Source organism: Mauremys mutica, chromosome 23, assembly GCF_020497125.1.
Source record: "Mauremys mutica isolate MM-2020 ecotype Southern chromosome 23, ASM2049712v1, whole genome shotgun sequence".
In the NCBI taxonomy this organism is placed as follows: Eukaryota; Metazoa; Chordata; order Testudines; family Geoemydidae; genus Mauremys; species Mauremys mutica.
The window spans coordinates 18,446,067-18,468,373 of record NC_059094.1 but is presented as its reverse complement, the minus strand read 5'-3'; the positions used below and the strand labels follow the sequence as shown (position 1 = coordinate 18,468,373).

General features: G+C 51.9%; 1 protein-coding gene across 4 annotated transcripts in view; it reads left to right on the top strand.

The window, feature by feature from the left end:
- The window catches only part of COL8A2 (collagen type VIII alpha 2 chain), a 147,218-nt gene that overhangs the window by 106,122 nt on the left and 18,789 nt on the right, over positions 1 to 22,307 (top strand). For all 4 annotated transcript variants that reach the window (XM_044997639.1, XM_044997636.1, XM_044997635.1 and 1 more), the window contains one exon: positions 15,573 to 15,757. In XM_044997639.1, coding sequence (XP_044853574.1) covers positions 15,595 to 15,757 — 163 coding nt within the window. In that variant the 5' untranslated portion in view covers positions 15,573 to 15,594. The remainder of the gene's footprint in view (positions 1 to 15,572; positions 15,758 to 22,307) is intronic.

Below are 22,307 nucleotides of genomic sequence, written 5' to 3'. Positions count from 1 at the left end.
AGCCAGGAACTTTGACCTTAGTTATTTTTCTAAGTCTTAGTTCTCAGCAACCTTCCTCCCTCGTCGCTGGCATTTTAGCTCATTGCTTTGTTATACAGCTGTGAAATTCTGACCAGCCAACAAGTTCCTGGTTTTATACTCTTCACAGACTATTTATTGGGACAGAGGCAATTTGGGATGGGGAGGAAAAGAGAGAGGAGCTAATTTATTTTAAGCAGAAATAATTAGCGAGTGAGAACTTGCTTGGCCTAATTCAGAACCAAACCCCCAGCAGTTTCTGGCTGGAACTCAGCACTGTTGGATTTCAGGTCTGAGGAGTGAAACGCGACTCTTTGGGGTTTCTAGTCCCCTGGCGGTTCCGGAAAGCAGGGCCAGAGCGACTTGCAAACAGGGATCTTTGTTTCCACTACCCTTGAGTTAGAAATACGCAAGGGTGCAAGTTGTGGGGAGGAGTGAATTTCCCTTGACATATGGGCGAAGGGGGCAGGATTGTTTTACAAAACACAAACTTCTTTTGCAAAACCTGCCACTTAATAAACAATTCTAGGGGTTTTGTCCCAAACATCAGGGGGCCTCTCACAGGCCCAGGTCAAATCTCTCTCCAGTGGGCAGAGGTTCAGAGGAGGCTGAGAGTTGTGCATCCAGCTAATTCCCGTTGAATTTAGGCATAGAACTGCTTCAAAAATCCCAGACTCAGACAGCAATGCAACAAGGGGCTAGTGGCTATAATGCAAATACAGACTTGGGTCTGCAGGGTCCCACAGAAGGGCCTGATGCCTATGCCCCAGCCTGGATTCTGTAGTGCTTACTCACATGAGTAAGGGTTGCAAGATAAGGCCCATAAAGATCCTATCTGGACCTAATGAAAAGTCCCTATTCCCTGTGCCTTTCCTTGGGCAAAAAGAACGGGGAGAATGGGTCCAGGCAGGTGTCCACCAGGGCTGGATTTGGCCCCATGGACCCGAAGGGGCTATAAAATGCAGCAGGGGCGTTTGTCATGTGTGAGCGATGGCTTGTTTCTCACACCCCATTTAAGCAGATTTATTTTAGACCCGGGACGTGATCTGCAGTTGCCAAGGTTCATGGTCTGAGAAGCGGTTTGTGGCGCTTTCTCCCTCCCTGAGGTTTTATAAACATCAGTGGGTCTGAATGTGGGGGTCTCAGGGGCTAAGCACTTAGCCAGCCTGACATCCGATCGCGAGCCAGCTACGTTTGTAAAAGTAGCTTTGATGCACATACTCTTCTGGCACCACTTCCCCGGAAAGACATGGCCCAGAAAGCCGGCCCTTGCCCGGCACGGCCTGGTGCCCGCAGGAATGGAAACTGGCCTGTAATGGTATTGCTCAGAGCCAGCTTACGGTATGTCTCCTGCTGCTGTGTCTGAAGGCGAAGGGGGAAAGGAAACCCACCCTTCCTCCTACTCTCAGGATTGCTGATTCCTAGCGTGTGGGGGAATGTGGCCTATAGGTAGGAGACCGGAAGGCTGGTGCAGTGGTTTGGGGGCTAGCTGAAGACCTGGGTTCATGTCCCAGCTCTGCCACAGACTTTGAGTGACCTTGGACTAGTCACTTAGACCAGGGGCGGGCAAACGTTTTGGCCTGAGGGCCACATTGGGTTTCGGAAATTGTATGGAGGGGCAGTTAGGGGAGGGGGTCGTGGCCCAGCCCCCACCCCCTATCTGCCCACCCACCCCTGGGACTCCTGACCCATCCAACCCCCCCCATTCCTTGACGGCCCCCCGGGACCCCTGCCTCATCCACCTCCCCCCCGCTCACCACCCCCCGCTGCCCCATCCAACTGCCCCCTTCATTCCTGACTGCCCCCCTGGGACTCCTGCCGGCATTCAACCCCCCTGTTTCCTGCCCTCTGACCACCCCGACCCCCAGCCACACCCCCACCCCCTGACCACCACCCCAAACTCCCCTGCCCCCTCAGCGCGCTGCCTGGAGCACTGGTGCCTGGCAGCACTACAGCCGTGCCGCCCAGAGCACTAGGACAGGCAGCCACGCCGCCTGGCTGGAGCCGGGCCACTCTGCCGCCACCGCGCAGCACAGAGACCGGGTCAGGCTGCCCCAGGAGCTCGCAGCCCCACCGCCCAGAGCATTGCGCCGGTCGGTGGCAGAGCGAGCTGAGGCTGCAGGGGAAGGGGAACATCAGGGGAGGGGCTGGGAGTAGCCTCCTAGGCCAGGAGGCAGGGGCCGGGCAGGAGGGTCCCACGGGCCGGATGTGGCCACGGGCCATAGTTTGCCCACCTCTGACTCAGACTCTTGCGCCTCAGTTCCTCATCTGCAATATGGGGCTGATAGCACTGCGCTGCCCCCGGGGGCACGTTGCGAGTGGGGTCTCTGACATGTCCTCAGAGGAACATGGCTGCTCGTGTCCCAGATCCAACTCGTACGGTGTATGATGGTGCTTCCATTCGCGAACCATTCCCAGGGGCTGTTGCCCGCTCCAAGGGGCAGAGTAAAGGTTGTGTTTGCGGATGACTCATGTACCATAATTCGTTTTCAGGGGGGTTGAGTGTAGCTGAACTCAACATCTGAGTCAGCATTAGCCAACCTTAGCTCTGCATTCACAACGTTTTGGGGCAGTTCAGAGGAGCTAGAATAGAAAGGTTGCACCATCGCAAGTTTTCATGTTACCAGAAATCCAAGGAGACGTCCCCTTCCCCAGAATAGGTGCTGAGAAATGCTCTGTTTTTATTCCAAAAGGGGCCTCTCTCTAAACGTAAGCTCCGGCTGTACATTACATCTCCTGGCCTGCTCGGCGTGTGTTTTCCATCCCTTGCACCCACTGCCGTGAATTAACGTAACTGCACATCCAAACTGAGGGCCAAACAGGACCTGCCTGTGCTGGGCTAGTGTCCGAATCGCCATGCATTGCACCCAGGCTGGGATGGACTCACCCCTGGAGCCGGCGATGCGGTTCCTGTGTCTTACAGCCCATGCTGTCTTGCGAGTGCAGATTAGGTCACATCTTACAGAGCAGTTTAAGGAGGCAGACTCTTCTTCCTGTTTGTTTAAACAAGCCTCTGTCACTGGGGCAGAGAGGGCCTTCTTGATTTGATTACTTCTCGGTCTTCGGGGTTTAGAAGAGGAACGCTTGTTTTTATGAAACATTATTTTACGGGAATTTGTTTAAAAGGGGGGGAAATCCCATTTTAAGGGATTGCAGCTGTAAAAATACAGTTTCTGCTCTATAAAAAAAAAAGAGAACAAACCCCTGAGTCAGCTAGTTATTTGTTTTCCTTACCTGGTACGACCCATGCACCTCTGCCTCTCGCCTCGTCCATGTCTCTCCTCTCTTCCCCCCCCCTCTCCATTTGTCTTTTATTTTCACAGTCCGCTTTATTCACATGCATTTCTTTGGGGTTTTGTTTGTTGGGACACTTCTGAGTTTGTGACCAGCCGCTCTAAAATCTGGGGCCAGGGATTATTTTTCAGGCCTTGTAAATTGCAGGGAGACACCAGGGCCACATTTTCACTACAGTCCAGGGCTACATTTAAGAGCTTAGCTCCCGTTTAGGCACCAAGAAAGAGCCAGATTTTCCCATCACCCCGTGTTCTCAGCTCTTCTGACGATCCAGCCACTTATTTTGATGCCTAAATAGAAGCTGGGCCCATCTGGAAATTCCAGATGTAGCTTAATTTTCTTATTCCCTTGAGCATCACTATCAATTGCAGGGCTTCCCTTTCCCTTCTCCGTCTCCAAGGCTATGTCCTCATTATAGCTTACAGCTGCGATTTTGTAACCAGCGAGAAGCACGGCCGTTTGGTTCCTTATAAGTAACACCGTCCAGTTTGCTTCCACACTGCAGCTTTCTGCAGTCACAGCTGCCTTTGTGCATCTGCAGCTACCATGCTGCATTAGTACAGGTGCATGCTGGGTAGCTAACCCACAGTGCCTCAGTAAGAAATAAATGCACCTGGAGGTGTTCCAGCAGCAGGAGCCGGATTCAATTCACTAGGCGAGTAGCAGCATTTCCTAGCATTTCCGGGGAGAACCTGGTACAGTTACAGCGTAACCCTGCCCTGTCTGCAGCCTGTACCGGGTGCGCTAAGAGCAGCAAACTAGCCCCTTCTGGCTGTTCTGTATCTTCCTAGCTCGGGAATGCCTGAGCGCTGCAGATGCTGCTCAGGTTTTGCCCTGAAGCATGAGATTGACTCTCCTTATTAGTTCATTGGCAGAGCTACAAATGGCCATAAAATCATCCAGCCGTGGTTTTATTCAGCCCAGCAGCCTAGGTTGCTGATGCTCAGCAAAAAGTTGTGGTAGATCCACAAACCAACTGAATTTGTGTGGGTCGAGATGGGCTCACGCAAAATCTCAGAGCCAGACACCTCTGAAGAGCAGGAGAGTTTGGATCCTAGGCGCTTTGTGTGGGTAAGTGCCTGGAGTGGCACTTGGGAGACAAGGTTTCTGATCTTGGTTCCGCTACTGACTTGTTGGGTGAACTTGGGCAAGTCCCATCACCCTCCCACGGTGTGCTTGGTTTGCTCATTAAGTTCTTCAGGGCAGCACTTGTGTCTCACTCAGGGTCTTGCCCAGCAATGTGGGTTTGGATGACATCTGACTTGTTCACTTTTCCAGTAGCAGGAACCAAGCCCTCTGTGTGTTTTGACGTGGGAGGAGTAGGGGTGTGTGGAGCGGGATGGAACTAAAAAATCAGGGGGTGGGGGCTAATAGGTCTTTGTATAAATCACTGCAATTAATGTAATGTTGCCCTTTGAAAAAACCGCTCTCCCCCCATTCCCTAAAACACCCCTACATTGACCCTGTCACGACGTTTAGCCATTAGGTCAGACCGGCTTTAAAATGCCTTTGTCTGACAGCAGGTGCCCTAGAAGCACTAAATACTGTGAGCAGAGCTCTCAGCCGGCGTAGACCAGGGTCGCACGGTTGAGTTCAGCAGAGCTGAGAAACTTGCCCTGTATCGTCGTCATCGTCACCTCAAGCCGTTAACTTTTATATTGCAGTCGCACCTAGAAGCCAGCCAGGACGGAGACCCCACTCCACTGGAAGCTGCACAAATCTGTCTTACGGAAGCTCCTGCCACCCAGAATCCCTCTCTGCTTCTTATTTGTCCGCTAGTGACGATAAGTTGTTAGTTTTTTGTAAGTAGTTGGCTGGAGGCTGTTCATGCCTGTTTTCTGCACAGCTGATTCAGGCCTTCAGCCAGCTGAGCCTGGGCAATTGACCAACCGACTGTATTGTGATGCACAAAGAACTGGGCAGCCAATGAGCAGCCATGTTGGCTCATGGTGCTTCATTTAGAAAACACGCCGGCTTGACGGACAGTAACGGTGTGTCTGGACAGAGCTGTCGGGTTCACCTGTCTCTGAGGGCTGTTTGTTCACACTGGAGAGCAAACGGCTGCCAGGATGCTAGCTTACCCATCCAGTGCCCTCGGTGCCTTTGGCAATGGGTTAAAATACTGTGAAAGATGAACAAATTGGACTCTACATCTCAGAGCTACACAGACAGTAACCTGCTGTGCGGTCATTCGTATGTAATGTTCACATTGCAGTTGTGGCTAAAGTCCCCCTCCAAGATCGGGCCCCGATGTGCTAGGTGCTGCTCACACACACAGGAAGGGTAGGCCTACAGGCAGAGTTGCACAGTTTGACTAATGGTGCAATTTGAATCCAATGTAGTGCAAAAGGCTGCGTGGACACTCTTATTTCGGTTTAAACCAGGCCCGTTTGGTTTCCTGTCATTCAATTGGGAATCGGTTTAACCTCACCTGAAACAACCCACTCTTAAACTGAACTGTGTGTGTCTATACGGGGGCTTGTACCTGTTTGACTAACTTGGTTTAAAACTGATTTAAGATTAAACAGGTGCAAATTTGTCATGCAGATGAAGACCAAGTCAGCAAAGTTTGTCGCAGAGCTGGGGATAGAACCCAGGAGTCCTGGTGCCCGGGGTCTTCCCCTAAATACTAGGCTCACTGCCTAATAACCTACAGCAACGTTTCAGTCAGCCGCTGCTAGAAAACATCCCCTTTCTCATCAGGATGAGCTCTGCAGCATCATACACCAAACAGGGGGGAGATTATGCCCAGTAAACGGCAGAAGCATCCCCATTTCAGCTATTGTCTTTCAGATCTCGGAACTAGCCAGTGATCTCGGCCCTGTCAATCATGCCTGGAATAGACTCAGAACCGTAGCTTCGCGGTGTGTTTCGGCCCCACTGTGGCAGCTCTTAGGGTGGAAATTTTGCCCGCCGGGAAGATGGGACAATCTGGAAGGCTGACGTCTTTCCCTTTCAAGCCCACTTACCCCTCCTACTTAAGGGAATAAAAACGTATAGCGGGAGGGTTTACAGGATCTATTTAAAATGCATCTGTTTCCAATACTCAGTGCAAAAACCAAAACAAAACAAAACGTCCCCAAGAAAGGAATCTAGGAGCTGCGAGCTTGTTTTCAGACACGGCTGTCATCGGAAACATGCAACGTCCTTCAAGCCTCTGAGCTGACAGCAATTCACCACAATCCAGCCAGAGATCTATTTTCAAGCGGCTGTTTTGTTTTGCTTTTGATGCAGGTTTGGCAAAGCCCACTGTCTGCTTTATCCTCCTGGCTTCTGCAAGGGGGTCTCCTGGAGGAGAGGAACTAAACTCCCTTCCCCCCTGAAGTGGCGCTAATGATGCTCTGTGCCGTGTGTTCGAGGGCTCTCACGCTGCAGGAACGTGAAGCACATGGTCCTGGCAAACTCACTTGTACCCATTTGCCTTTGGCACCGAACCTCCCCCCACGATGAAAGGCCAGGCAGCTGTAAAGGCCTTTTTTGGAAAACACTTTGAGTTGGCGCTTTCCCAGGGTGTGTTAATGCACAGAGGGGAACGGGGGTTAGCCCAGAGAGGAAATTGAGATTTAAAAGGTCCAGACACTGGCTTTCAGGCACCAGGCTGCCCCTTGGCATCTACCAACAGGTTAGATTCTGACCAAGCAAGACCATGAGGTGATCATAGAGGTGTGTAAATCTGAACACGGGGAAAGGTGAATCCTAGGGAATGACCAGCTGCCACAGCACGGTGCATGCTGCCAGCAGGTTATGTTTGCACATGGCGCCTGTGTTAACCCTGGAGGAGCCCTGCAGTGATCATGGGAAGTACAGGAGGTGGATCTGTGCATGTCTAAAAATGGACATCTGCCCCTTGCTCAGCAATAAAGGAATTGGTGTAGCTGTGATGTCTGCGTGGCCAAGGGAGAGAACGGACAAGCCTCATCAGAAACCAGCCCACGCTATGCAAATATCAAGCAGTTGTTATTAAGTGTGTTACGGTAGCATCGGCAACCCCCCGTCAAGATCAAGGCCCCATTGTGCTAGGTGCTGTACAGACGTATAGCAAGAGACAGTCCCTGCCCTGAAGTTCTTACAATCTTAAACTAACCAAGCAAAGGTTTATACCCATTTTACAGCTGGGGATCTGAGGCATAAAGAGCTTAAGTGACTTGTCCAGAGTCACCCAGAACATCAGTGACGCAGCTGGGAATAGACCCCACGTTTTCATAGTCCCACTCCCGTGTGCTACCCCCAGGCCGTGCTGCATCCTGTGGTCTCTTGTTGCGTTGTTGCCATGAGAGGGTGGCATCAAAGGGACAGGGCTCCCGGTTCACCCCAGTGTGGGGATAACTGCCAGGGCGTCATCGGGCTGGGAAATAGCCTATGAACATGCTGCTCCTTCCTCTGCGAAGGACCTCACGTTTAATCTCTCTGCACAGCACCTTGAAATAATCAATAAAAACCTCTTGCAAGCCAGTCGATCCAGAGGTGTAGCTGTTCTCCCCAGAAAGGGCTTTCAAAAGCAGGACTGATTTAGGGGGTGTTTTATGTAACTTTGCCTTTATGCACTGCACAAAGCCACGTGCAACGACTGACACAGCCTAGGAACATTTGCAACAATCTCTGAGCGTGTCTCCTCCTGCATGCACCACGCCACCGGTTGTATTAAACCCTGAGCCTGTGAGTATTTAGCCTCTTGTTATTACCAAAGGGATGTTCCCTGGCTTGACAGGTTACTCCAAACTGAAGGCTGCTCATGTGCAGACAGCCAGAGAATGGGTGTTTGCCAGGAGCTAGAGATTAGACTCTGGACTGACCAGAAGAGCATCTGCAGTTCAGGATATTGGTGTTAAAGCCGCAACGCCGGACTCTGCAAAGACCAGTGAGTGGTTCCCTGGCACCTGGACAGAGCTCCGTGTCCTGGCCAAGGGAGGGTCGGGATCATTAGTGCTATTTCACAGGCAGGGCAGAGTGAGGACCAGAGCGGAGAAGTGACTTCCCCGGGAGCTGAAGGTGGGTGGCAGAACTGGCTGAGACTAGAAGCTGCTGCACAGCACAAATTCCCTTCTGTGTAATGGAAAGGGGCAGGGGACAAAGTGGGGACTCAACAGGTGGGTGCGAATGGGGATTTTACATGTGGGCGTCTGGCAGGCGTGACTGGACTCGGCCTGCGGCATCCTGAATGCAGGTCGCTGCTCCCTTCTCCCCAGCACTGAAAGACCAGCCCCAAATGGGTGATGTGAACTCAGCGAGCAAGTGACTCCCCATCAGCCAGCCAGAAAGTAGGGAGCAAATCCCACGTCGGCTCTGTACAGTTTGTGTCCGGTTTGGACGCTTAGCAGCTTACGTGGGGCAGATTCCCAGCTCCGAAAGCCAGGCCCAGCCTGGGCGCTCCGGAAAGGAGCAGAGCATATGGGAGTGTTGGAGCCTGACCCAGAAAGCTCGTTCTTGCCTGTTTTGTACGTGCAATAATGAGAGCTGTCAGCTTCAGAGTGTCTCGACTGCTCGGTCTCGTAGCTTCCAGGCTGGGGGGGACGTATGCACCCCCATTCCGCTAGCTGCTCTGTGCAGACCTGCACTGGTGCCAGTCTAGGAAGCTGGCGGCAGAGATCTGTGTTTGTCTTAAGATAAAGCAGCAGGTCTGAGCCTTCTGCATTTTTAATTCCCTGCTCTATTTGGTACTGACCCACTGAAATGCAATAATCATCGTAGCAGCTTCAGGCAGAGCCTTGCGTTTGTCTCTGGCGTGGGTGTTCTTACTTTGGGTTTGTGCCCGGGGTTCAGCTCAAGGACTGCAGGGGAAGAATGCACATGACACCGGCCAAACCCCAGAACTCCTCGCAGCTGGGAGCTCATTACTGTCTCGATGTTCTGGTTTAAGCAAGAGCTTTGGGAGCTTTGGGAAGAATGTGGCGCCTGAAGCCAGGCAGGGGAGATGAGAAGCAGCCTCTGCTCCCCAAGGCGATACGCAGGGGTCCAGAAACAGGCTGTGACGCTTGCCATCCAGCTTGCTTGTGCCCTGTGGGAGTGGGCAAAGGGCTGCAGGAGGCTGGAGAGGAGGCTCCGAGGCCCTAAGACTTGACTCACACCAGCTTCATGCTGATACAACTCCACTGAGCTTGGCGGAGCGACTCTTCTGTAGGGTTTGTTACACGTGTTACGGTAACCCCCCACGGAGCATGGGGCTAGGCCCTGTACGGGCGCGCTGGGAGAGACCGGCCCTGCCCTGGAGCGTTCACGGTCTAAATAGACAGGCAGTGGGGGGGGGGGAATGGGCAGCCACTTGAACAGAGCCCAGGTTTCCTGTCTGCCTGGCCTGTGCCCCATCCACCCAATCACACGGCCTCCCCTCAGCTCAGTCCTGAAGCCGGCCCCGGTGTCATGAACAGCAAAACCAAAGGGATTTCCAACCTCTTCCCAAAGCCCATAGGGAGCAGCGAGCCCTGAGGAAACATACCTGCTCTGCTCTCTAGCACCTAAGTCATCACCCGTATGGTCACGCCCAGAGAGTCACGAAGACAGAAATGGAATTAGAGCAGCTAGTGCGAGGTCCCATCCAAGCCGCCTCCCAGAGGCCATAGCAGGAATCTTTCCTTCAACGTATTTTCTAGTGGCTGCTCCTGCCTAGTTTTAAACTTCCCAACTCCTGGACTTCAGCCCCTTCCCTTGAGAGATTCCTCTACTGTCTCGGAGATCATGCATGTAAGAAGTTCTCCAGATGTTTGACCTATTTTTGATTTCATCCCGTCACTCTTAGTGGCATCTCATTTGACTGGATTAAATATTCCCTCTCCCTCCCACCCTGGTGTGTATGCTGGCTAATTGTATGTAGATGAGTTATGATGGTTCCAGCCCACTTAGCTACACATGTGTAGCTCTTTCATTCTCTCTTCCTGGATCCTCTGGCCATTTTTGTTGCCCTTCTCTAAGCTCTCTATAGTTTGTCGACATCTTTCTAGTAACAAAGGTGTCCCAAGCTGAATGCAAGGGCCCAGGTTCCCCTGCATAGCTTCGTTGGCCTCAATGGAATTATGCTCATTTACACCATGTGAGGATCTGGCCCCATATTCCAGGTGTGGTCACTACAGTACTGTAGACAGAGAGTGGCCCCATGATGTGACACTCACACACACAACCTAAGAGCACTTCTGCTGCTAAGTTGTTTTGCAAGCTCACGTCCAATTTGCTGTCCACAATTACGCCTGGTTTTTGGTGCCTTTTCATTGGCTGCACTGGGTCTGGAGTTCATCCAAGCAAGGGGGAATATTATTGTGGTGTTAACATTGGATTTGCAGGATGATTTTCTTTTGCAGCTATATCAGCTGGTTCTGGCGATAGTTATGACATCATGAAGTAACAATTATGAGATCACATGAGAAAAAAGCAGATAATCATAATGCATCATCCTTGAATCACGTGTCATCTCTAGCTCACAAGGGGCTTTGCATAGGAAGGGAAAGGTCGTTATTGGAGTTGGTCAATAATTGTACAAATTTCAGCCAAAAATTGTGAAAAGTTCTTGCAAAAAAATTTAGCTTTTTTGTTTGTTTGTTTGTTTGTTTGTTTTTTAACCAGCTTCTAGAGTGTTTGTCCAGCTTCAATAGTTTTCCTGGTTTTACAGATGGGGAAACTGAGGCATGGAAAGAGGAAATGACTCACCTACAGTCTCTCAAAGAGATTCCCAGACCTTTCACCCTGGCCACTGTTCCTCACTTCTTCCCTTCATTGAACAACTCCGTGAGAGAGATCCTATTTTCACATCAGTAGCATGGGTAATAAAAAAGGAGGGGGTGAAAGATGCTGAAAATCTATGATCTGCAAGCAGAGGTTTTCCTCATAGAATGTTTCCCATGGGACACCAGCGGCACTTTGAGGATTGGCCATTTTCTGCGCTCTCCTTTGAAGCGTCTAACCTCAGGGTTAGAGGCCACAAAATAATTTTCTCCTTTTGAGCCCGGCTGTGGAGCTTTTCCAGGAAATCTCTCTCCAGTGTTGTTTAACAGTTTCCTAGATTACAGCCTCGTGACATAGGTCACCTTGTTCATGCTGCCTCTCGTTTGCACTTCGGCATTTCCATAAGAGCTCAAGAGACTGGAAATAACCCTGGAGATCTGCCTTTCTCCCTAGTTTTCCACTCAGAAGGGACATTTAGATCCCCGGTAGGTTTCCCTTTCATGGCTCTTTCCTTGGATGGTTGAGGGTGGAGACGCCAATCTCACGTCCTCTGGAAACCTTCTGTTAAGCACGTGGGATGTTTGTTACCGGCCTGCAAACGGAAGTCTGATTTCCCAGATCTAGTCTCTGACATCCGTGGCTTATCTTTGGCCTTGTCTACACTACAGAGTTAGGTTGATGCAGGGCAGCTTACATCCACCTAACCATGGAAGTGTCTACACTAAAATTTTGCTCCTGCCAACATAATTTGCCCGCTACGCTAACTTAATAACTCCACCTCCACGAGAGGCGTAGAGTCAATGTCGAAGTAGTTAGGTCAACGCGGTGTCGGTTGCTTACATCGACTGTTGCTACCTTTCAGACGCCATCCCCTGATGCCCCGCACCGACAGTACAGTCAGTGCAAGCGCTCCTGGTGGGGACGTGCACGAGCCGACACAAGGAGCAAAGGGTAGGCATGCACAAGCGATGTAATTACTGCGGCAGCTGGATGCCGACGTCAGTTAGGTTGTCTTCATTTTGTAGCGTAGACCTGGCCTCCGTTTTTCATTTGCTTTCCCGGGAGGAGATCTCTGAACTTGCTTTGTGGGAGTGAGCAGCCAGTCCCAGTGCTCAGCTGATGTGCGCATTCTGTCTGCCTCTCTGTTTCGCTCTCAACCAAGGACAGGGTGCTGAGCGTGCTCCACTCCCACTGATTTGCAGGAAGCGTTTGGTGTTCTCACAGGGTCAGGCCCCAAATGATTCAGGCAGCACCCTGAGCAGAGGCCCCCTAGATGGGGGAGAAGGTGCTGGGGAGCCCCTTCCTATCCAGCATCCCTGTGAAGGATGGGTGCATTCATAAGGGCTAGCAACAGAGACCAGTTAGCACTGCTGCTGTGCTTACCAACCCAGAGGAGGCCAGTCTGGGTGAGGTGGGAGCCAGAGACAATGCCTGTGTAATTCCCTTTGCTAAGCATGCTCCACCCCAGCGCTATTCAGGGGTCACAAATCCCTCCCTCCACCTCCTCCTGGAGTGCCAGAAATGCCCCACCCCCAGGACATACAGGACACTGATCGGGCCTTAAGGAAGAGACTCTGTGAAACTGCCCGGGTCTAAATACACTGATGCTAGGGAGACGCCTCAGTAGGGGTGTGCCTGCCAGGCTCTGAGCTGTTCAGATCTACCCACAGATCTACCCCAGGGGGCATAGTCCTCGGCCAGTCTTAAAAAACCTGAATTGCAAAGTTTGGGCACAGATTCCCATGGGGACTTGGGTCCAGTGATGCTTTTCAGGTCAGATTAGCAGCCTGGCCTCTGAGCTTAGCTCTTTCTGCCACCTGGGAAGAATACTGTCTGCATTGCTAGGATCTTTCATAGGAAGATCCCCAGGCATGTTAGTTAATTAAACCTCACAGCCCCCCAGCGAAGTAGGTCAGCCTCACTGGCCCAGGAGAAACAGAGGCATGGAGAAGGGAAGTGACTTACCCCAAGTCACACAGTGAGTTAGTAGCAGGATCAAAAATAAAACCCAGGTCTCCTGCCTGCAAAGTTTGTCCATTAAGCACTAGAGCCCGCTAGCTGCTAACAAAGCAGCGCATCCAACTGAGGCATTAACCCCCTGCAGAATGAGCCAGGCCTCGAATTTTCACCGTGCTCATTGTCTGTGGTGCAAGGAAGAGCAAATCATCTCCCTCATGGTCCCCAGTAAGTTGAACCACCTGCTGCACTTGCCACCTGCTCCACAGCCCCAGAAAGTCTCACTCGGATCTCGCCCTCATTTCGCGAGGAGCCATTTCCTCCCCTTGGGACAGGAGAAGGCCGTGTGGAAACACGGAAGCCTGAAGATGGCAGCCAGAGCAAACCCTTTACCTCAGCGCGTCGGCACGCCAGGCTCAGCTCACCACCTAGCTGCCAGCCATGTGGAATCGCAGGAGCACTGGTCTCCAGGTCGAGCTAATAAAACAAGACTTCACAAACATTCCTTGGGGCAGCAGGAAAGTGCTGCAAGGCTCGGGGTCTTCATTAAAGACCTTTGATGGCTTTGCCTAGAGTTTGCAGCATCAGAAACTGCCCCAACCTGGGTTTCGTCTTTTTATTTTCTCTTTTTTCTTTCTTTCACTTTTGTTGTATTTGGTTTTGTTTTTTCATGCCGCAGCTTTCTGCTGCCGTTTCAGTGGCAATGATTCAGGAAATGCCGATCAAATCCAGCTGAGGAGCTGCTCTGCTGTTTTTTTCTTAGGAACAGAAAGGCCAAGCACTTAATTCTTATTAATAGCAACCACGGTTCAGTTGTTACGAGGATCAGCTCTTTGGCGCTGTGTGTTATTTAAGCTTCTGAAAATAAATGTTCGTTCGTGCAAATCAATCTGTTTGCAGCTCTCTGTTTCGGGCTGGCCTGGCACGGGAAGTGTTGCTAGAGGAAAGATGTATTCATGGAGGGTATTTATTTTATATAAACAGGCACTCAAGTTGGAGTCTGGTGTTCCAGAGCATCGTAACCCTTGGTGCTTTTACAATCCAAGGTTCTCATAAGTACTTGACCAAACAAACTCCTGTTGTTTAAAAAGCACCGCAGCGGAAAGCTACTAGCACTAGCAGACCTCGGAGTGGGAATTTGTTTCTGACATTTAATTTTTCAGGCTGCTGGCCGCCAAAAACTACAGGCGTTTGTGAACCCACTGTCCAGTCTGAGAGCAAGCAGAGCTCTGTGCCTCTAAGGTTTCAATCACAGAGTGAGGCCCGGACTTGGAACCTGAAATCTTTTCGAGAGCCAAATCCTAAGCACACACGTTTTTTGTTAGAGGAAATCCTGTTCAGCAGAGAGAGGTGACAACAACTCTCAACTCAGAGGGATTTTTTTTTTAATTTAAAAAAACCCTCCTTCCTGGAAGCTCATAACACGGGTATAATTTACCTGAGATGAACATTCTGTTGGGTAACTTTTGAAACTATCTCTTAGGTACCTTAGTAGTACTTTTTAGTTACATTACCGTAGCAGCCAGATGTCCCAGCCAAGCTCAAGGCCCCATTGTCCAAGGCACTGAGCATTTCAGGGTTTATCTACAGTGAGGAGTTATTCTGCAACCACAATAACTATTCCTGATTAACTCCATGTGTGGATGCTCTTGTTCCACTTTGGAAGTGGGTTACGCTAATTCAGAATAAGGCACTTTTATTCTGGAAGAAGACCATCCACCCATGGAGGTAACTAGGAATAGTTAGTCCATTTTAAATCCACACTTTACCTTAATCCAGATTAATTTTCATGTATGCACATGCCCTAAACAAAAGTCACAAAGGGCTTAGAATTAGTATACCCATTTGACAGGCTGCAAAACTGAGGCCCAGTATAATTGAAGGATTTATTCAAGGTCACACACTGGCTCTGTGCCAGACCCGGGAATTTAATCTAGATCATCTGAGAGCCAGTCTGGTGTGTTCCCCACAAGAACAGGCTCCCTCTCTGTACTCACTAGCTTTCCCGGTTAAATCTGTGTTACTGCATTTTTAACAGTTGTGACTCTCTAAGAGCAGTTTGAAGACCTGTGTGTGAAACGACGTTGGTTCTCAGTCCAGTTCTGACTGGCCCAAGGGAGATGCAATGGAGGGAAGAGGGTGCTGTAATGTGCTGTCACATGACAACAGTCATTTTAAGGACCTGCTCAGCCTTGGATATGTAGATAAAGTTGTCTTAGCCTGCGTGGCGTCACTTCAGCTTCCTGACACAGCTTATCAGGAACGCCTGGGATGCTGCAAATACTAAGCTCACGTCCTCTGAGCCTTCACTGCCCTGCACCTTGGGCCCTTATCTGCACCGGTGCAGCGTGGGTGTACATTGCTAGCAGAGCAGAATCCCCCCATTCTGCACCGATGTAAGTCACTGCACACAGTGTAGGTCCAGCCCCAAGTCTGCACAGGTGAGCAGTGTCTTCTCTTCAGGCTTTTCTAGCACACCCATCCCCACGGATCGTGAGTGCTGGACGGGTTTCTATCCTGGCACACTGGGAACCTTCACACCTACCTACTCCAAACGGAGCACTTGCTACAACAGCCCGAGTCCCTTTTATTCACGGCCTTTAAGGGACTCCAGGCTTCCTTGTCTCCCTAACCATGTTCCGTTTTCTCCACAGGAAGACTAGCCGTGAAGCCAGGATGCTCTCCGAAGCTGTCTCATTGCTGCTGCTTGTGGCTGGCATCCGCTCGGTGTCCGGAGGAGGCGCTGGAGGCGGAGGATACGCTCAAGTGAAATACATGCAGCCCATGGTGAAAGGGCCCCTGGGGCCCCCATTCCGGGAAGGCAAAGGGCAGTATCTCGGTAAGGGGCACTTTTCTGCACAAGGTGCTCGGCCTTTTTTTAAAGGGAGCCTGGGGTGGAAGGTTTGATTTGGGGATGTGACAAACGGCAGAAATGGTGACACTGTCCTGGCAGCCAGTAGGATCTGGAGACCGGCAGCTGCTCGAATGGGGTGAAAATTCACCCCCTGGGTAATGCTCCCAGTTATTGCTCGTAACATAAGTTTAAAGTTTTTTGTTGGTCCGTGAAGACCTGCAGATGGAAGTGCAACATGTCAGTAATTCAGCATTTTATAGTGTCTGCTACACCCATGGATGTGCCAGTGGGACTCTCACCATGCCCCTCTCTGCATAAACACATGCAGGCCAAAGGATGGGGCCTAATTCAGCAAAGCACTTAAGCATGCACTTAAGTTGCAATTGAAGTCAATGAGACTTAAGCACATGCTTAAAGTTAAGCATGTGCTTAGATACTTTGCTGACTTGGGCCATAAAGAGCCACGGTTCTGATGGCTGGACTAAGGCAGCCGCTGTCTAGTCGAAGCCAGAAGAGAGTTTCTCGTGATTCACACCTACCAGGATCTGACGGAACATACCTGGAAACGGAAACGGGTCTGACCCAGGCTGGGGGTCTCCCTGCAAAGAGGCATTTTTGTTGGCAGGCTCACAGCTAGTTTGATTCCCCAGCTGCCTTCTGACATAAGTGGCTACTCGACACAGCATTGTTGTTGCTCCCAAGAGCGTAGCCAGGTTCCCAGGAGGCGACATGACAGCATCAGCCAGTGCCGATGACGTCACTGCTGCCATGACATCGCTCAAAGGAGGACCGGCTTTATAGGGGGCTTTCTTCACAGAATGAATCAAAACCAGGGGAGCCCCTCCGGAAGGCGGAATGGGCAGCACCTGCTGGGGGGCTGAGGGGTGGGGGCCAGGAAGGACTCACTAGCTTTGTGCATTTCAGTTCAGTCCGTCTTGTGCGCAGGGCTGGAGTCGGGCAGGAGCAGGGACCAGACAAGACTCCTCAGGGACGATGGTTTGTTACTTTGTTGCGTTATCAAAATAAGGCAAATGCCGCCCTCAGACCATCAGCCTCGTCCCTACTCATTTGTCATCTGTTCTACCTGGTCCTTGGGCTCAGGAGCCACGGCAGAGTCTTGCCCTCTGCTAATCTCTGGATCTGGGCCAAAGTCTAGCCAAGCCACTGCACTGTCAGAGCAATTGCATTTGGAGATCACGGTTATGTGATTCTGCATGATCAGAATTGTACTGACCTGGCCAGGGGCGGCTCCAGGCCCCAGCACGCCGAGCGCGTGCTTGGGGCGGCATGCTGTGGGGGGCGCTCTGCTGGTCGCCGGGAGGGCAGCAGGCGGCTCCGGTGGACCTCCCGCAGGCGTGCCTGCAGAGGGTCCGCTGGTCCCGCGGCTCCAGTGGAGCATCCACAGGCACGTCTGCGGGAGGTCCACCGGAGCCGTGGGACCGGCAACCGGCAGAGCGCCCCCCGCGGCGTGCCGCCCTGCTTGGGGCGGCGAAATGGCTAGAGCCGCCCCCGGACCTGGCAGAATGGAGCCTGGTGGTAGGAATGGGCTTAGTGGCCTTTTGGCATGAAAGGAGCATGGAGACTTCAGAGTAAAATGGGTGACATGGGCACACCCACCAGCCTGGGGAAACCAAGGTGCCTGGCAAATAACATGGACTAAAGGGGTGCAGGGGGTGGATTAAGGTAGCATGTGGGCCAAATCCATCTGTGGGGTCCCCATTAACATGGAGAACCCCTGCCTAGGTTTCAGCCTCTTCGCTCAATATAAACCAGATCTCCACCCAGCCAGACCAGTCCAGTCCACCCTGGACAAACTGGTGCTTCAGCCACAGTCTAATCCACCCCCCGCCCTGCCCATCCAGAATGTTAAGCCCGGATCCCTAGGATCTTCTGTTAATCATCTTCTGAGTGGATGCTTTGCTCCCTGAGTCATTACCCCTTACACAGCCATCACTTCCCCCTGAATAGTATTATTTATTTATTTTATGGTATTGCCTGAGACCGACCGAGATCAGGGCCTCCCTGTGCAAGGTGCTGTACGAACACAGAGTTATAGACAGTCCCTGCCCCAAAGACCCTTCAGTCGTGCTGTACTCCCCATCCCCGAGCTAGCAGAGCCACCTGAAACGCCAGCTCCCCACTCGCTGTTTGCCTGCAGGGTGCCACTGCCTAGGGGGCTGCTGCAGGCATGGGCAGTCGCAGCGTTGCCGGTGGGGCAGACGGGTACCGGGGCGGGGACGGGGTGCAAAGCTCTGCTCGGAGAGAAGCCTTTCATATATGTTATGGCCAGGAGGGACTTTGCTGCTCATCCAGTCTGAGCTCCTGTATAACACAAGGCAGATGCCCTCTGCTGGGACTCCTGCCTCCAGTCCGGCCCATCTCTCAGGGTGGAGCCTGGGCAGCCTCTTTAGAGAGACAGCTTGACTACAAATAACGTCGATGTGGAGAGCTGCAGGTTCTTTGTGTGATGGGATCCACAGCACTTGGCCTCCGCTTTGCATCTAAGTACCGTGAAGCACTTTCCTGGGGCTCGGACCATCGAAGACAACCCCAGCTAGTTCTGGGCTCCCTCGCCCCTCCCTTTCTGTCCCTATTTCCACATCTGCCCACACACTGACCTTCTGCCCCCATAACCAGTGTGCGTCCTCCAACAGCGAGTTCCGTGGCTTGCGGCCAGGCATCCCACTGGCTGCCGGAGCGTGGGGAATCTCCCCAGGAGCAGGGCTGCATGGGACCCATTTTTCACCATGATTTTCACACGTCAGAACAGAGCATTTCCACAGGAACAGAAGGGCTGCCAGAATGGACCAGGCTCCGTGGTCTATCTAGCCCACTATCATGTCTCCAAGTGTGGTCAGCACCTGCTACGTCAGAGAGACGTGCAAGAAACCGGAACCCTGCAGATATGGGTTAACTTGCCCCCAGGGGACGTTTCCTCCTGGCCTCCATTGATTAGAATTTGGCTTATGCCCAAAGAAGGCGAGTTTAGCTCCTTTTCCCAGCTTTTTCCTGGCTTCTGGGCCATTTACACAGAGCTAGCAGTGCCTGCAGTGCTAACCACGTCCCCCAGTATGGAGTAGGTCCCCCAGACTTGTCATCCACCCACTCCATGTCCTAGTCCACCTTTCCATCATCCCCCTCTTTTCGCATATGGTCGTTTACGTGAAGATGTTCCTGTTCTCGAAGCCTCTCAGTGCCCATAAAACGAGTCAAATCTCTAGCAGATGCTGCAGCCGGTTCCCTGGAGAGGGATTTGTGATGGATACGGAACATCTTCACACGCAGCTCAGACTCGCCTCTCGCTTCTCTCACCTGCTCTGCTCGTGTGAGGGTGGGGAGTTGCAGATAACTGAACTGGGGAAGGTTTCTCCAGCGAGGGAAGTTACCTGTTTCTGCGTGTGTGTCCCCCACCCGACCTTTACATGGGCCTTTCTGAATTCCCTCTCCCCACAGCTTGTGGGTGCCTGTAGCTGTCTGCAGCCCCTTTCCCAGCTGTGCTCTCTTGAGAAGGAAGAAGCCAGGAGACAGGCCAAGATAAACACAGATACACAGATGGCCGTTGGCGGGGCAGGGGCAGCTGGTATCCCAGCCTGGGTTATGCAGTACCACAGCCCAGCGCATTAACCCTCTCCTGCCCGTATTCCTGTGGGAGTCAATTCGCAAACGTGGAGGCTACATGGGGAAATAGTAAATGGGTTTACTGGGAGGGGGGGCAGCTGCTTTCTCAGCGGCAAGGGCTGCTGGAATTGTGGGAATGTTCTGGAGAAAACTGCCTGTGTTGGTAGGAATGGGGAGAGGGAGCCATACCACAGCGTCCGAGAGGCAGGGTGGGACTGCGATTCAGGAGACGTGAGAGCAAGGCCCAGCTCTGACACTGTCCTGCTGGGTGGCCTGGGAACACGTTACGTTGCCTCTGTTTCCCCCTCTCTTGCTTTCCCTAAAGGGACTTGTCCTTTAAATACCTAGAGGGTCACGTGACCACAGCTCTACTCTCGATTGGCCTGCCCGCGTTCCTTAGGACAAAGATGTGACCATCCCTAGCACACAGCAGTTTATATGTTTACTGAAGCAGAGCGCCGTGTGGATGGTGCTGGTCTTTCCTTCTCCTTTGGATCCCTTCCTACGCTGGACTCCTCAGGGGCTTTGGAGATTGAATCTGACACCTGCCTGGGCCAGTGTGGCCGTGAAGCGGCCCAGCCCACCCTGGCCAGGCTCTGATCTTGAGAGCTGGTTCAGACCCAGAGTAACCCTGAGACAATCTGGATTTATACCAGAGAAACTGAGATCAGAATCCCTTCCCCCACCCCACCCACCCAAAGCTGTGTGTCCCTGGGACGCGCTCTCATGCTGAACATTCCCAGCCAGGTTTCCAATCCTTCGCCTATTTTGGTTTCCTCAGCCAGGAGGGAAGAAGCCTGCGGGTGCTAGCCCTGACAGATCCAGCTAACCGACGGGAGAAAGCGTTCTCCTCCCCTCAAAGAGCAGGAGGCTAGAAGCCCCACACACATTAAATCCATCTCTGCGAAGCGACGTGCCGATCAGTGGAGCAGGGACGCCGACGGAGCTGCTTTGTGTGATCAGCCGTTGGGCAAACCACCCGCCAACCCGCCACGCATTCCCCTCCCTCTTGCTCACCTCCATTTCTATCTACCCTCCCTTCTGCTAGATCTGAAACGCAGGTGCATGGAATTCTTAACCCGGAAGGATGAGGGGACAGAAGCCTGACTGTCAGTGTGTTAATTATATGTCCTTAGAGGGATGGCTTTGCCCAGATGTTTGTCTCTATAAACAGTGATTGTTTTTAGTAAAAGGTGTTTTTTCTACACTCCGCCAAACAAGGGCCAATGCATTACTTGGCTTCCTGAGCCACTGATGTAATAAACTTTGCTGCAAAGCTGTCCTCTACCACTTGAACCAAAAGAGTAACTCCATTAGCTGGCAGCAGTAGTAGGGCTGTTGTCCTCTTGTGGACCAGCCAGCAAGAGGGACATGCCACACTTTGCCAGTGTTAAAAAAAAAAATGAGGAGCCCTTTTGGCACCTTAGAGACTAACAAATTTATTTGGGCTTAAGCTTTCATGGGCTAGAACCCACTTCATCAGATGTGTTTCCCTTACACTGCGCATCACGTCTCATGGGAAAAATCCCCACTTTTCACTACCTCTGCCATTTCTCAAAGCTGGACTAAGCTGTAATGTGTCAGCAGGGGGAGCATGTGTGGGAACAGTCACAAGCTTAATTACATCAAGCTGTCTGTCATCATATGATGGAAATAATGATACTGTCTCCATTGTAAAGTGCTGTGAGATTTACTGATGAAAAGTGCTAGGTATTATTATTATTACTGATTAAGAGCTCCAGGTTTGGCCCACTGTGAGATCATTCACTGAAAGGTACTAGAGAAGTGGGAATTAATTGTTATTGATTATTATTTTCCCAGCCCAGTTGCTGCAGTAGATTAAAATTACAGCCCTTGAAAAATGCAGCTGATTGTTACAAACACCCAGCCAGTGAGAGACATTTCAGATGATTTAGTGACAGTGACATGGGTGACCAAGAATTGCTTCTACCACCCTGAATTCACTGCTGATGAAATTCTGCAGCAGCACCAATCCCAGGGTAGAGCAGGGATTTCCAGGCTGCCTGTCCCAGTTAAACAGCTGACATTCTCCGGCAGCGCAGCAGCTGGAGACGAAGGGGCAAGGAAGCCTTGCTGAGCTCACATAATGACCTCCCTTGGCCAAGAGAGACTTCGCCGGTAGTGCTGTGTAACCCGACTGGCAGAGAGCACAGGGAGCCGAGGATAATGCCCGACAGGCCGGCGGTGCACTCTGGGCCGGGTCTCCTTGGAATTGGGTTGTGGGAACACGGCATATGAATATTCTCCAGCTTAATTACCTCAGTCTGTCCGTCATGTTAGGTACTTCTCTGGCCTCCCTTTCCACAGCATCTGAGCACCTCGCCAGCTTTCCTGGGTTTATCCTCGCCACCCGCCACCGGGAGGCAGGGCAGGGCTCTTATTGCCATGGTACAGATGGGGAACTGAGGCACAAAGAGACTAAGTGGCTTGCCCAAGGTCAGAGAGTCAGTCTGTGGCAGAGCTGGGCATTGGCCTCACCTCTCCCCAGTCCCAGGCTAACCATCCTCTCTCTAAAGGGAGGAAGTTTCCGGTAAATTCCTCACCTGGGCACACCAGCCGCTAGAGGAGATCACAGGTGACTAACCAGAGCACGTGGGTGGCAGGAATCCTTGGGCCAGATGCTCAAGTGGTGTAAATTGTCTCCATTGAGTTCAGTGCTAATTTACACCACCTGACGATCTACCCCGGTTTGTATTACCGCATTGTGGCAACCCCGCGCCCTCATTGCGAAGTTCCTGAGGAACGACGCTGGGCTCTCTCCTTGCACAGGTGCCGTGGCCTGCAGGCTGCCGTTGTGCGTTTTAGCAATAACCCGGTTTGGCTCGGACTCCTGGGGCATCATGGCTCCTTTGGGGGGAGCAGGGGACAGCCCGAGATGCTGCCTTATAATGCATGG